Raw genomic sequence first — 11,728 nt, 5'->3', positions numbered from 1 at the left:
TGTATCATCTCACCCTCTCCTGGCCTGTAAAATTGATGTTGATAAATCTAGTGTTAGCTTTGTTGGAATTCCTTTATGTAGGTGAGCACCTGAAATTGAATATGTTCTAAAAAGCCAGAATTTTCACAATGCCAAACTATTTTGGATTTGGAGTTTTGCATTAGAGACACAAAGCTCATAAATTTATGCTAATAGTCTAAAGTAGGAAAAAACCTTGAAATTAGAACCACCTGGTTCCAAACATCTCTAATAAAGGAGACTCAGCCTGTATATGATTGGCTCTTTCCTCTTGCTTCTTTTGGAATATGCCTTTATATTTTTGACAGTTTTATTATAAATATGTCATGAGGTAGTCTTGTTTGGATTACATGAGACTGGAAATTGTTGATTTTCTTGTATGTGATATTATAGTTTCCCACATATTTGAAAAGTTTTATTATATTATTTTTAATATAGTATTTTAATATATTTTAAGATTTTTAAGCTGTATGTCCTTTTGTCTCTTTGCTTTTTAGAATTTCTATAACATGAACATTTACTTTTTCGATGTTGCCCCACAAATCTTCTAAGCTTTCTTCACTTCTATTTATTTCATTTTTTTCTCTTTTTATTGTACATTTGCAGATTTTTCTGCAGTCAGTGCCTTCTCTTGCATTTTTCATTGCATTCACTGTGAATTTCAACTCCAGAATTTTGTCTGTCATTTTTTTACTCTGCCATTATTTTTCCTGATATATTGAGTTGTTTCTATATTTTATTCAGATGTACTGAGTTGCTATTCTACTTCTGGGCATATTCCAGAAGAATTGAAAATATCATACTAGTGATATATGTGCACCTGTGTTCATAGCAGCACAATTTGTAATAACCAGATCTTGGAAATAACCTAAGTGTCCATCAACTGAGGAATGGATAAATAAGATGTGGTATTTTTATATAATGGAATACTACTCAGCTATAAAGAAGGACCACATTGAGGCTTTTATAGTTAAATGGAAGTGACTTGAGATCATATTCATAAGTGAAATAAATCAAACTCACATGTGCAAATACCATATTGTATCCCTAGTGCAAGAAACTGAAAGAGTAAATAAGATGCAAAATCTTCAATAAATATTGTGAAAGAGTAAGAAACTGCTCAAAGAGGAAAAAATAACTTAGAGAAAAGAAGGAAGAGAAAAGAAATGATATAAATTAGTATATATATACTTAAGATTACTAACTCTATTAATTCTTGGAACAAGACAGTTAACACCTGTAGGATTAAATCAATTTTGCATAACTATATCTGCTAATTCAAGTAAGACTTTTGCAGATAACTGTGAAAAACAACAGAATTTGCTATGTTCCTACCACCTTGTTTTGAAAGCTTACATTGTTATTGTTTTGCACTCTTATTTATTTGCTGTTTTGTTTTTCCCTCTAATACAGAAAGGATAGATGTACATGAATAGGCTTCACCTAAAGAGTTTATAAGAAGTGATTTTAGTATGTGTGATATGAACAACTACACTGAAGAAAACAAGACACCATGGTAGCCACTGATGATTTCCTCTCATTGTGACTTGAAATCCATTAATGCTTTAATAGTTGGTTTTGATGGGTTTTAGTCTATTTTCAGTTATTTGATACCAATATGTATGAAGATATGGACAGTTATCCTGAATACAACAACAGACATTGTGGTAGCCATTATTGATTTCCCAGTGTCTGGTCTTGAAAGCCCTTAGGGCTCTCATTCTTGTGTTTTGATTGCTTTTATATTATTTTGATTTGTATTAACTTATTGTGTGTGAAGGCATGGACAATTATTTTGAAGAAGACAAGAGACATTATGGTAGCCACTGGTGATTTCCTGCTGTCTTTTTCTGAAATCTTGTATTATTTGCACTGTTTTACTCTGCTCTATTTTGTTTTGTTTTGATTTGATTTGCTTTGTTTTATTCTCTTTAAAATAAAAAATACTGTAGCTCTCCTGTTGTCTTGCTTTGAAATCTGTGTCACTTATATCGTTTTCTTCTGATCTGCTTTGTTCTGTGTTGTTTAGTTTTAGCTTCTTTAAAATAAAAAATAACATTTGCTGGGTTTCCTTAAGCCATTGCTTTTTAAAAATTATTTTGAATTTTTTGTCAGGTAATTCAAATATTTCTTTGGGGTAAATACTGGGAAGTTATTATGTTCATCTGTTGGCATTTAGTTTCCTTGGATTTTTTTCTTGTTATGGTGATGTATACATCTCGTGGAGCAGTGACTTCCTGTGGACTGTACACACTAGTTTACTGTGGAAAGACCGTCACTATGCAGGCACTGCAAGAAATTTCTAGTGCCAATAAGGGTACCAGCTTGGTACAGGTCTGTTAATACATTGCAAGGATCTGCAGTCAGCACCATAAGCATCTGCAGGGGTGACAAGGGAACTTGGGGTGGCCTTCAGTGACAATGGCGGCCAAGGTCCTACTGACTTTTACCTGATGAGGCTGTGGCTCTGAGCGTCCCTTTTGGCACCACATCTGGCTGTGCTGCATCTTGCAGTGGCTGTGATGAGTGGTGCCCTTGGAACATCCAGGGAACTGAGGCCTGAAGCATAGGCACATTTGGAGGGGTTCTAGCTCTGGGTTTGGGGGTTAATGACTTTTGGGCCTGGGGCACAGGCCCCCCTGCTGCCACACTGATGTTTTTTAGTGTATTTGTGAAATAGTTGGGGAGCCAGGTATGGATGCTCGGATGTATGCACTGTTAGGCTCTGAGGTCAGGATGGGCCTACTTGTGTGATGGCTCAGCTGTGGCCTGGAGTCAGGCATGTGAAGGTTTGGATTAAGGGTCTGGTGCTACAGTGCTTACTATGGGGTCTGAGTTGTGGACCTACCCAGTGAAACTACAGAGCCTGGACTGGAGCATAAACCCTGACGAGCAGCTGCGGCCCCAGTGTTGTTCTTGACATTGGGGTGTGTGGGGCTATATAACTACGCATGTCTTGGGGCTCCCTAGCAGGAATGACTGTAGGCTGTCACAGTGATGAGTCTGCAGAAAACATAGATCAAAGTGGCTGCAGCACGTGGCAGACACTAGCGGCTTCCACCTTTCTTCTCTGCACCCAGTTGTGCCTGGCATCTCGGCGTGCCCGTCTCACTAACAAGGCCCTCCATGTGGATACTCCGAGGCTGCATTCCACTCTGCTGCGGCATGTTCCTTGAGTGGCTCTGAGCCCTCCCTGAACTGCTTTTGGCTTATGAGTAGCTTTCTATATTTTCTGTAAAGGGGATGAAGAATGGCATCTCCCGCCCCACCATCTAGGTTATGTCACTCTAGATACTTCAACTGCTTTTCATTCATATTTCCACTTATTATTAGTTAAATAAATGGCATGATGGTAGCCTTACTTTTTCTCTTTATCTCCTTTTGGTTATACTGTTGTGGGAAGAAAGCATCTTGGATCAATTCAATCATCTAGTCATTTCTGAGTACATGGATGCTTAAGAAGGCAGGAACGTGGAACTTTTTGCAGCATGTTGAACTGCTATTTGACATTTTAACACAAAAGGAACTCTAAGCCTGGTTTCGTATTGGAACACATCTCTACTGCTGACCTACGCTAGGAGGACTTTCCACCATTGTGAGCTTTGGAATCGGCGTCTGGTGGATTATACTCACCGTTCCACAGGCTTATTACTGACAAGCTAATAATTTAAGTTGATGTTTTTAAAGCATGATAAAGATATTTGGCAATACCTATGAGACACAGTCCTGGTTAAAATGAGTAGACAAGAAATTTATTCACTTAAAATATGATCTTAGTGCAACATGTGCCTATAGTATAAATGGTAAATTCACAACGATCAAATTTAAAACTTTACAACGCATAACACATGTGGGGTTACTTCAGTAAGATAAATGTTTCCCAAGTGTCCCTTCTGTCTTTATTTTTATTTCTTAAAATACAGAAGTCAAAATTACCAAAGAAATTAAAAGTAAATCCCACTAATAAATATAACTCTATTTATATCTACCTAAAGATTCGTAGGCTTCTAAGTAACAGCTTTACATGTTAGCATTCTGGACTCACTCGTGGGCTTTGTAAAAACAAGACAAAGTTTCATGTGACCAAGTGAAATGTGACTGTCTTCTACAGGTGAGGGACGAAATGCAGACATAGAACAATCTCTTTTATACTATTCGGATTGTTCAATCTCTTGAACATTAACTGATAGCCCATTCGAATTCATATATTTCCCTTTTCTTACCTGCACTGACGGGGAAATTAGGTTTAAATATTTTACTTCTACAAACAAAAGCACTTTATAGCTTTCAATTACATAGGTAAGTATCAAAAATATCTAGGAAAAAGTTACACGTTACAGCAGTCAACGTATTCACAATCCCTATGAAATCTTCATTTTTAGAAAAATATATTATTGCATATGAAACCACAAATAAGCATTTTGATTCCTGCACATTCTTACTCAAAACAGTATATACAGTCCTATGAGCTCTGAGCACACTACAGGTCCACACGGGCTTTTGCTTGGAACATCCCAGAAACACAGCAGTGTATGTACACTTCTCTATCACGTCTCTTGACAGAGATTGATTGGCCTGCTTTCTTCGTAGGTGAAGGCTCTCTCACGCCAGTGAAGGAGAAACAGGGCACACAGATGAACACTTTTCATCCTAGGCTGCTTCCTCAGCTGAGCAGTCAATTCCTGCGTAGGTAAACTTCTCATATAGCGTGGTGTTCACGTAGGTCTAGAAGAGAAAGAGGGATCAGACACAGGACGCCTTGATTCCGCCTCTGCTCTGAGTAGCTATGGCAATATCTTGGTTTTCTGAGCGTGTTTCAACGTATGTACCAGGTTCCTTCTGTCCTCACTCATTCTATTGTATTTGATGGCATTTTCCACTAAGGCATCCTTTGGCCTCTGCGGTAAGAGTTCATTCTCTCCCTGTCCTTAGTCTTAGCTTCTCTTTCTCATGGTCTCTTATTCGTCCCTCCTAAAATGGCCAGAGTGTCTAGGCCTTTTTTCTCTGTTGACATCTCATCTTCAAATCTCACTGCGTGATCATACCTGCTTGAGTTTTGATGATGTTTGAAATTTATTTCTTTAGATTTATCAGTTGACCTGAGGTTGGAACAGCCAACTAACTTCATGGAATTCTTGGGCCCTCCATAGTAAGCTATGGCTCAGGCTTTGTTAGCGATTTACTGTGTGGCTCTGGGCCAGTCCCTTCTGCTTGCTGAGTCTATTTCTTCTGTAACATCTAAAGCAGACTCTATGACTAAGAGTTCTTCTAGCTCTGGTAGGCTAATTCTATGTGTTGTTCTAGAATGCATGTGACTAAAGCTTGCACAGAAATCTCCTCTAAAAACGTAACTTCCTCAACATTAGGGGATGCATCATTTATGTGCTCAGAAAAGCTGGTTGGATTGTACCAGTAATTTTTTATTAACCCCCCTGTGCAACCAGGATTTCCAGTTTAAGAACTACTGCTTCGAACTATATGCTCACCTTTCGTTCTTCTAACATTCTGCTTAAAGACACCAAAATCTGAGCAAACGATGGCCTCTCGTAAGGCTTCTCCCGCCAGCACTGTCTCATTAGATCATACCTTTGAAAACAAAGAGTCGAAAAGTTAACTCCATGGCCTTTCCTCAAGCCGGGGTGTGTCTAGTGGGGAACAGGGGAAGACCGGAGAAGGAATATTAGCCACTAACACAGTCATGCAGCTTGGCCTGCAGAAGATGGAAGCACAGCACTTTCCATAAGGCCTCTCACCCTTCTGTGTCGCCTTTCTTCTCCCAAAAATCTCCTGCAGACCGTGCACACTGTCTTTGCTGGGTCCTGGGTTTAGCTATTTTGGTCATCTACAGTCAACAGTTATGTATTCGTGCAGCACTTCTTTTGGAACACTGCATCTCCCAAAATGAAAGCTTCTCTTGTAAAATGTACTATTTATAGGTGGGACTCTTATACAGCCCTGTCATTAAAAACAAACAAAAGGCCTGTTTAACCAGAAGCTGTGGCCTTCATATTAAACAGCACTCCAAGGCTGAGGGCATGGCTTAGAGCTCCAGTGCCCTGGTTTTGGACTTTCTAGCACTCGGAACTCTGAGACATACATTTTGTTTCTAAACCACTCAGTTCATGCTATTTTATTAGAGCGGCCTGGTTTAATGCTAGGTTTAACATGACTTTTTTTTTTCAGCTTGTTTGACCACAGAACTCCTTTCTCCTTGTATCCTTTGTGAACATGGGCCTTGTGCTTCTCAATTGTGGTCAGAACTACTTCTGTTGCTGTAGTGCAAATACCCAGGACTGCCTTAGATCTGCAAAATCAGGGTATCTGGGAGTGGGTTTAAGAGCCCATAAATTGAAAAATGTCTCAAGGGAGTTCTGTGTGCACAGAAGGCTATGAATCTGTGACATCAGCCTAGATTTCACAGATTCTAAAACAGTTTGTACCTTCACAGACATTTCTTAGTGAGGAAGTCTCAGAGTAGCGTGAGTCTCAGAAGATGAAATTTGGGGAGCTTTATCTAGCTACGGTCTAAGGACATCCAGGTTTACTCAGGGTGACCCAGGATGTGTCTTGTTTGACACCATGTACAGCACCCTCTGTCACTTGCAAGTTGCACAGTTTGTACGGTAAGTTATTCACTCAACCTATGGCCTCAGCCTCTTCAAATCACGCCAGTGAGGCAGCTTCTACCACAGCAAGCTCTGGAAGGGTAGCATCAGAAAAACTGATCACTGTCAGAATAATGCTTACTCCTGAAAATAACTTCAGAAGTAAGATTCTATGAACAAAAATCAATCTTCCTTAATGGAACAATTCTCAGATCTGTCTCCCCAACATTAGACACAGGACTGTATACTGTATACATTTATCTGTTCATGAACAATCTCGTGAATTTATTTCAGACATTTTTGGTACTTGTTGTCATTCCTATCATAACCTTGCAGTTATACATTAAGTTCCTCCTAGATTCTATGTCTGGAAAGGTATTATTCGTTGCAGTTACATTGTGGTCTTAATATAAGGAGCCCCCTCCAGTATTGCTCCAGTTACCTGGGATCTCAGCGTGGATGTTTATTATATATAATTGGTGATTTAATTAGAATCAGCCTGTCCAGAAAACGTACAAGAGGAAGAAGTTAAAATGACCCTCTAGATGAGGCCGGACTTACACTTCATCGTCACAGTTCAGGGGCTTCTCCAGCCTGTAGCCCTGGGGCAGCTTCTCGTAGAGTTCCGCGCAGGTCATCCCGCAGTAGGGAGTGCCACCTGCAAGACAGCAGAGCTGCGCCTTCAGCCCTGTGGGACCTCAAGGGAGGAAGGGCACTGAGTGTGCCTCCCTCCCCAGGGCCAGCCTGGACAAAAGCATGATCATTCCTTCGGGAGAGAGTGCCACCGCGCCCCACTACTGACTGCGCTACTTTTCTCTCCCCTGCATCCACCCATAAGCAGCAGGTCTGCTGGTCCGTGAGATTTTTCCTTTTTCTAGCTGACCATCTCGGTATATTATGCAACTCTTATTAATAATATAATTTTATTTTAATTGCTATTGTGCAATTATAAGAGCAAAATGTATTTATAGTAAAAATCTTAGAATACAAAAATTAAATGAAATGAAAAACACAATCGCTTTGTAAGCCTTGCAGTTTATTATATATAAAACAGCCTTCAAAAAACATGACCTCTTCTAGGCACAGGGCTGCAGGCTTGTGATCCCAGCACTTTGGAAGGCCAAGGCAGGAGATTTCATGTTCTAGTCCTGCCTGGGCTACTTTGCCTTAAAAAATAAATAAATAAATAAACAAGGACTGGTGATTCGGCTCAGTGCCAAGGCCCTGTGTTAAATCCCCAGTACAACTGTCACAAAAAGAAGTGACTTTTAATGGTTATACACTGTCCCATCCAAGTATGTACAACTATGCTTAATAAATCTCTATGACCTTTTTCAAAAGTAGAAACAACCTATAATGGAGCCCATGGCCACCACCAGGTCATTAGTGTTAAATATGCCATTAAGTACACAGCTTTCAAAAAAAAGTGTGCAAATAAAACATTCATCTGTGGAAACCTGTAAGTTTATGTCTAAGTCACACCTGGCCGGCCACACACAAACGGGCCCTGTGGAATGACACAGGAGGATTGAGGGGTCTGCCCTCTTTGCTCACAACCTCTCCCGGCAGAGAACAGGGGCACTTACCTAAGCTGACAATTTCCCACAGCAACACGCCGTAGGACCACCTGCAGGAGGAACAGATGCAGAGCCTTGAATCAGCAAAGACACACACACTCAGTGTCCTGCTCCAAGAGCCAGGTAACTCTCAGAAAGAGAAATGTTAAACATCTGCTTTCTGGATTAGGACCTTGCACTGGGCCGTTCCTCTCAGGCTTGATGGAGGAATTATGGAGGAGAACGGGGCTCACTTCACTGAAGCCCTTGCCTCACTTGACAGACAGAATGCAAGGAAACATGAATTCTAAGCCAGACAGAACTGAGTTCAAATCTTGTCTGCATCATTAATACTACTTGTATGTCCTGGGATGGATAACTGAACATCTAAGGACCTTATTGTGTATTCTTCTGAAAATGGGGACACCGGTCTCTGCCTGCAAGTTACGCTAAGATTACAGACACAAGGCACCTAGTACAGTAACTGCACCTCTTCCCCTCCCCAGACATAAGCACAACTTCATGAACACGTCACCATGACGTTCTGGGCCTGGGCGTTTTTCCTCCTGAAAAGGGGGTATATAGCAAGACGGCCTAAGAATCATTCCGAACCCTAAGACTAAGACTGTCACTGCAGCTGCAGCAAAGATGGGACCACTGTGTGGCCTTTTTCTTGTCTCCACCACCTGTGGCTGCTAGCAGCTTTCCTGGCCTGCTTCCTCTGAACTCGGTCTGAGGAATGGAGCCATGGGAAAGCCATGTGCCCTTTCCTCCTGGCAAGGTCAAGGAGTCACAAGGTGAAGGAAACCCCGCACCTGCCAGCAGTCAACAGTGATCCGACACACTGGTCACTGTCTACTCTGTGGCTTCATTTACTCTGTGAACTTATTTCCTCCACAGAAGGGCAGGATATAAACCTGTCAAACATATTTTTCTTGGGAACAAAATTCCTTAGCAACAAGGAGCTTACTTACACGTCACTGTTGGTTGTGTACACGCTGTAATTTAGGGACTCGATTGCCATCCAGCGTACCGGAAGCCTTCCCTGGTGAGAACAAAGTGAAATGCCATTCAGGCAAGCTCAGGACGCTCAACTGCCTCTCTGTGCACCTGAAGCCGTGGCTCATGTAAGGCCCACAGGGAGCCCTGTCTGGAACTCCACAGACAGAAGGCATGAAACACACAGGAAGCACTGCTTTGTGTATGTCCTGGCCACAGGCATGTTTTCAGACTCACAGACAGGCAAATAGAATCTTACCTACCTCCTCCTGGGCAACTCTCCATCTCTACAATAATTTTATGTGAATTTTTATAAGCAGACGTACACATTTGTGTAGTGCATATGCGTACATTGAATTTTTATAAGTGGATATACACATTTGTGTAGTGCATATGCATAAATTGATAGCCATTTGGTTATTAACTTATTTACCTTGTGACCTTCAGAAGGTTTAAAAAGAGAAGACAAGCGTACAAATGGAGAATTGAATTGCAACGTGGGAAAAGGTAATGCAGAAACCAGGGTAGGATGGAGAGACTAACTGTGCCCTCAGGGCCAGCTAAGGTTTTTTCTGAGAAGGAGATGTCTAAGCAGATGCGTAAGCATCACCAGGCGAACGAGAGAAGAAAGCATCTCAGGCTACAGGGAACAGTGGGCTTGTATGTTAGCAGATACTGAGGTAACTTAAAGTCAATGCATTGAGTAAGAAATAAGAGAAGACACACACTTTGGGCAACTGGCTTTGATCCCACATCTTCACATCTTCACATGAACTCAGGCTGGGCAAACTGAGGTGTGGACCTGACATGGTTAAGTTTGGCTTCAGAATTTTATTTCTATTTTCCTCATATTCTCTATGACTTGAGCTCCCTTCCTAACCCCTACCCCAGAAATCATGATTGTCATTGAGAGATTGATCCCTCTCTCTTAGAAGCTTATCCAAACAAGCACTGGCAGCATCTGTTAGCCTGTGGCTGGGGCAAGGTCGGGGCATTTTGTCAGCCCTCCCCAGCAGCCTTCTCCCAGATCCCCAGAGGTGAGACCACCCTGCCCAGGGTGCTTCCTCCATGTGAAACCCTCTCTCAGTTCTTTGGAGAATGGCAACTCCCTACTTGTAAACTCAAGTGAAAAGTATCCTTTCTTAAACCAGGCATGGTGGCACATGCCTGTAATCCCAGCACTTGGGAGGCAGAGGCAGGAAGGATTGTTGCAAATTTGAGACTGGCCTTGGCTGCAAAGTAAACTCAAGGTCAGCCTGAAATGTACAGTGAGATAGTGTCTTCAAAAGACAAAGAAAAAAGTATTCTTTCTTCCATCTCCATATCTGATGCTCTCCAAACCCAGCTCCCTTCCTGAATCCACCCAGTCTCTCATCTGTCCCTTCCTCCCCTTACAGCTGGGCATGTGCAGTTCATTCCCCTCATCCCAGGCTGCTGGCCTCTGACCTCAAGTCTCCCAGTTACCAAGTGCCATTTTCTTTCCTTTCTTATTCAGCTTGTCTTAGATCTGTGTATTTCTCTCTGTCCTTATAACTATCACATTGGTTCGGGCTACCACAGTCCTTGCCCGGTGACAACCATCTCTCTGCTGCTTTCCATGTCTAACGGATCTTGTTCTCTACTGGCCTGTTTACCACAGTGAGAATGGTCACTCTAAATGGCAAATCTAACCACACAGCTCTTCTCCTTAAAATTCTTTAATATCTCTGTCCCAAGATCCCAAATCCTTGGCTGAGTCTAAGATTTCTGGCTAGAATTCAAAGACCCTTCTGCTTCCTCCTCGGACCACTAATATTAATTCTGCTTCTTTTCTGCATTACATCCCAGCTGTGTTGGGTTAGTTAATCCCTAAAGGTTTCATGTTTTCCTAGATTTGTGTATCTATTGCACCCTCCAGCTCATCTAATTCATTTAAAGATCCAATACCTATTCACCATTCACTGTGAAACTTAGGTGTTAACCTCTCCTAAGGAGCCTTACATGATTGCCCTCTGGCTTGGTTCATTTTGCTTTCTCTGCCCTCCCAGGAAACCTTTCTCACCCATAGTTTATCAGAATCACCCACGGTTCATTATAATTGCTATTTATGGGCCAGTTAATTCATTGAAAGTAGAGATTGTATCTGACTTATAATACCCCCAAACCTAGCATGAACCTAGCATAAAAATCCTCAACAAGACACTGGAAAATAGAGTGCAACAAATTATTGAAAAAATTATACATCATGACCAAGTAGAATCAATCAGTAATAGAGATAGAAATATTTCTGACAGTAAAACTCTAAATCAATTAGTATAGTTCACAGTAACATTTCCAATAGTGAAATCAATTACAACAGAAACTTTAAAAACGCCCAGACACATTCCTGAATATTCAGTAGGTCGTAGAAGAAATAAAGGAAGAAATTATAAACAATTACTAGAATCAAACAATAACCTCAGAACAACATAATAAAACCTATAGGACACAATGAAAGCAGTCCTAAGAGGGAAATTTATTGATGTGAGTGCTCACAGGAAAACAGAGTAAATGCAAATAACCTAATGATGT

The 11,728-nt window shown here is 41.2% G+C and overlaps 1 protein-coding gene across 3 annotated transcripts in view; it reads right to left on the bottom strand.

Moving 5' to 3' along the window:
- Positions 1-3,748: 3,748 nt before the first annotated feature.
- Positions 3,749-11,728, bottom strand: part of Tek (TEK receptor tyrosine kinase) — a 130,564-nt gene continuing 122,584 nt past the window's right edge. For all 3 annotated transcript variants that reach the window (XM_063252174.1, XM_063252168.1, XM_063252170.1), the window contains 5 exons: positions 9,154-9,224; positions 8,210-8,250; positions 7,185-7,281; positions 5,505-5,604; positions 3,749-4,743 (listed from right to left, as the gene is read on the bottom strand). In XM_063252174.1, coding sequence (XP_063108244.1) covers positions 4,669-4,743; positions 5,505-5,604; positions 7,185-7,281; positions 8,210-8,250; positions 9,154-9,224 — 384 coding nt within the window. In that variant the 3' untranslated portion in view covers positions 3,749-4,668. The remainder of the gene's footprint in view (positions 4,744-5,504; positions 5,605-7,184; positions 7,282-8,209; positions 8,251-9,153; positions 9,225-11,728) is intronic.

The sequence above is a fragment of the Cavia porcellus genome, unplaced genomic scaffold (genome assembly GCF_034190915.1).
Source record: "Cavia porcellus strain 051 isolate PalLab524CR breed Dunkin Hartley unplaced genomic scaffold, mCavPor4.1 scaffold_1, whole genome shotgun sequence".
Classification (NCBI taxonomy): domain Eukaryota; kingdom Metazoa; phylum Chordata; class Mammalia; order Rodentia; family Caviidae; genus Cavia; species Cavia porcellus.
Note: the sequence above shows the minus strand (reverse complement) of the source record. Positions and strands in the feature narration are given on the sequence as shown.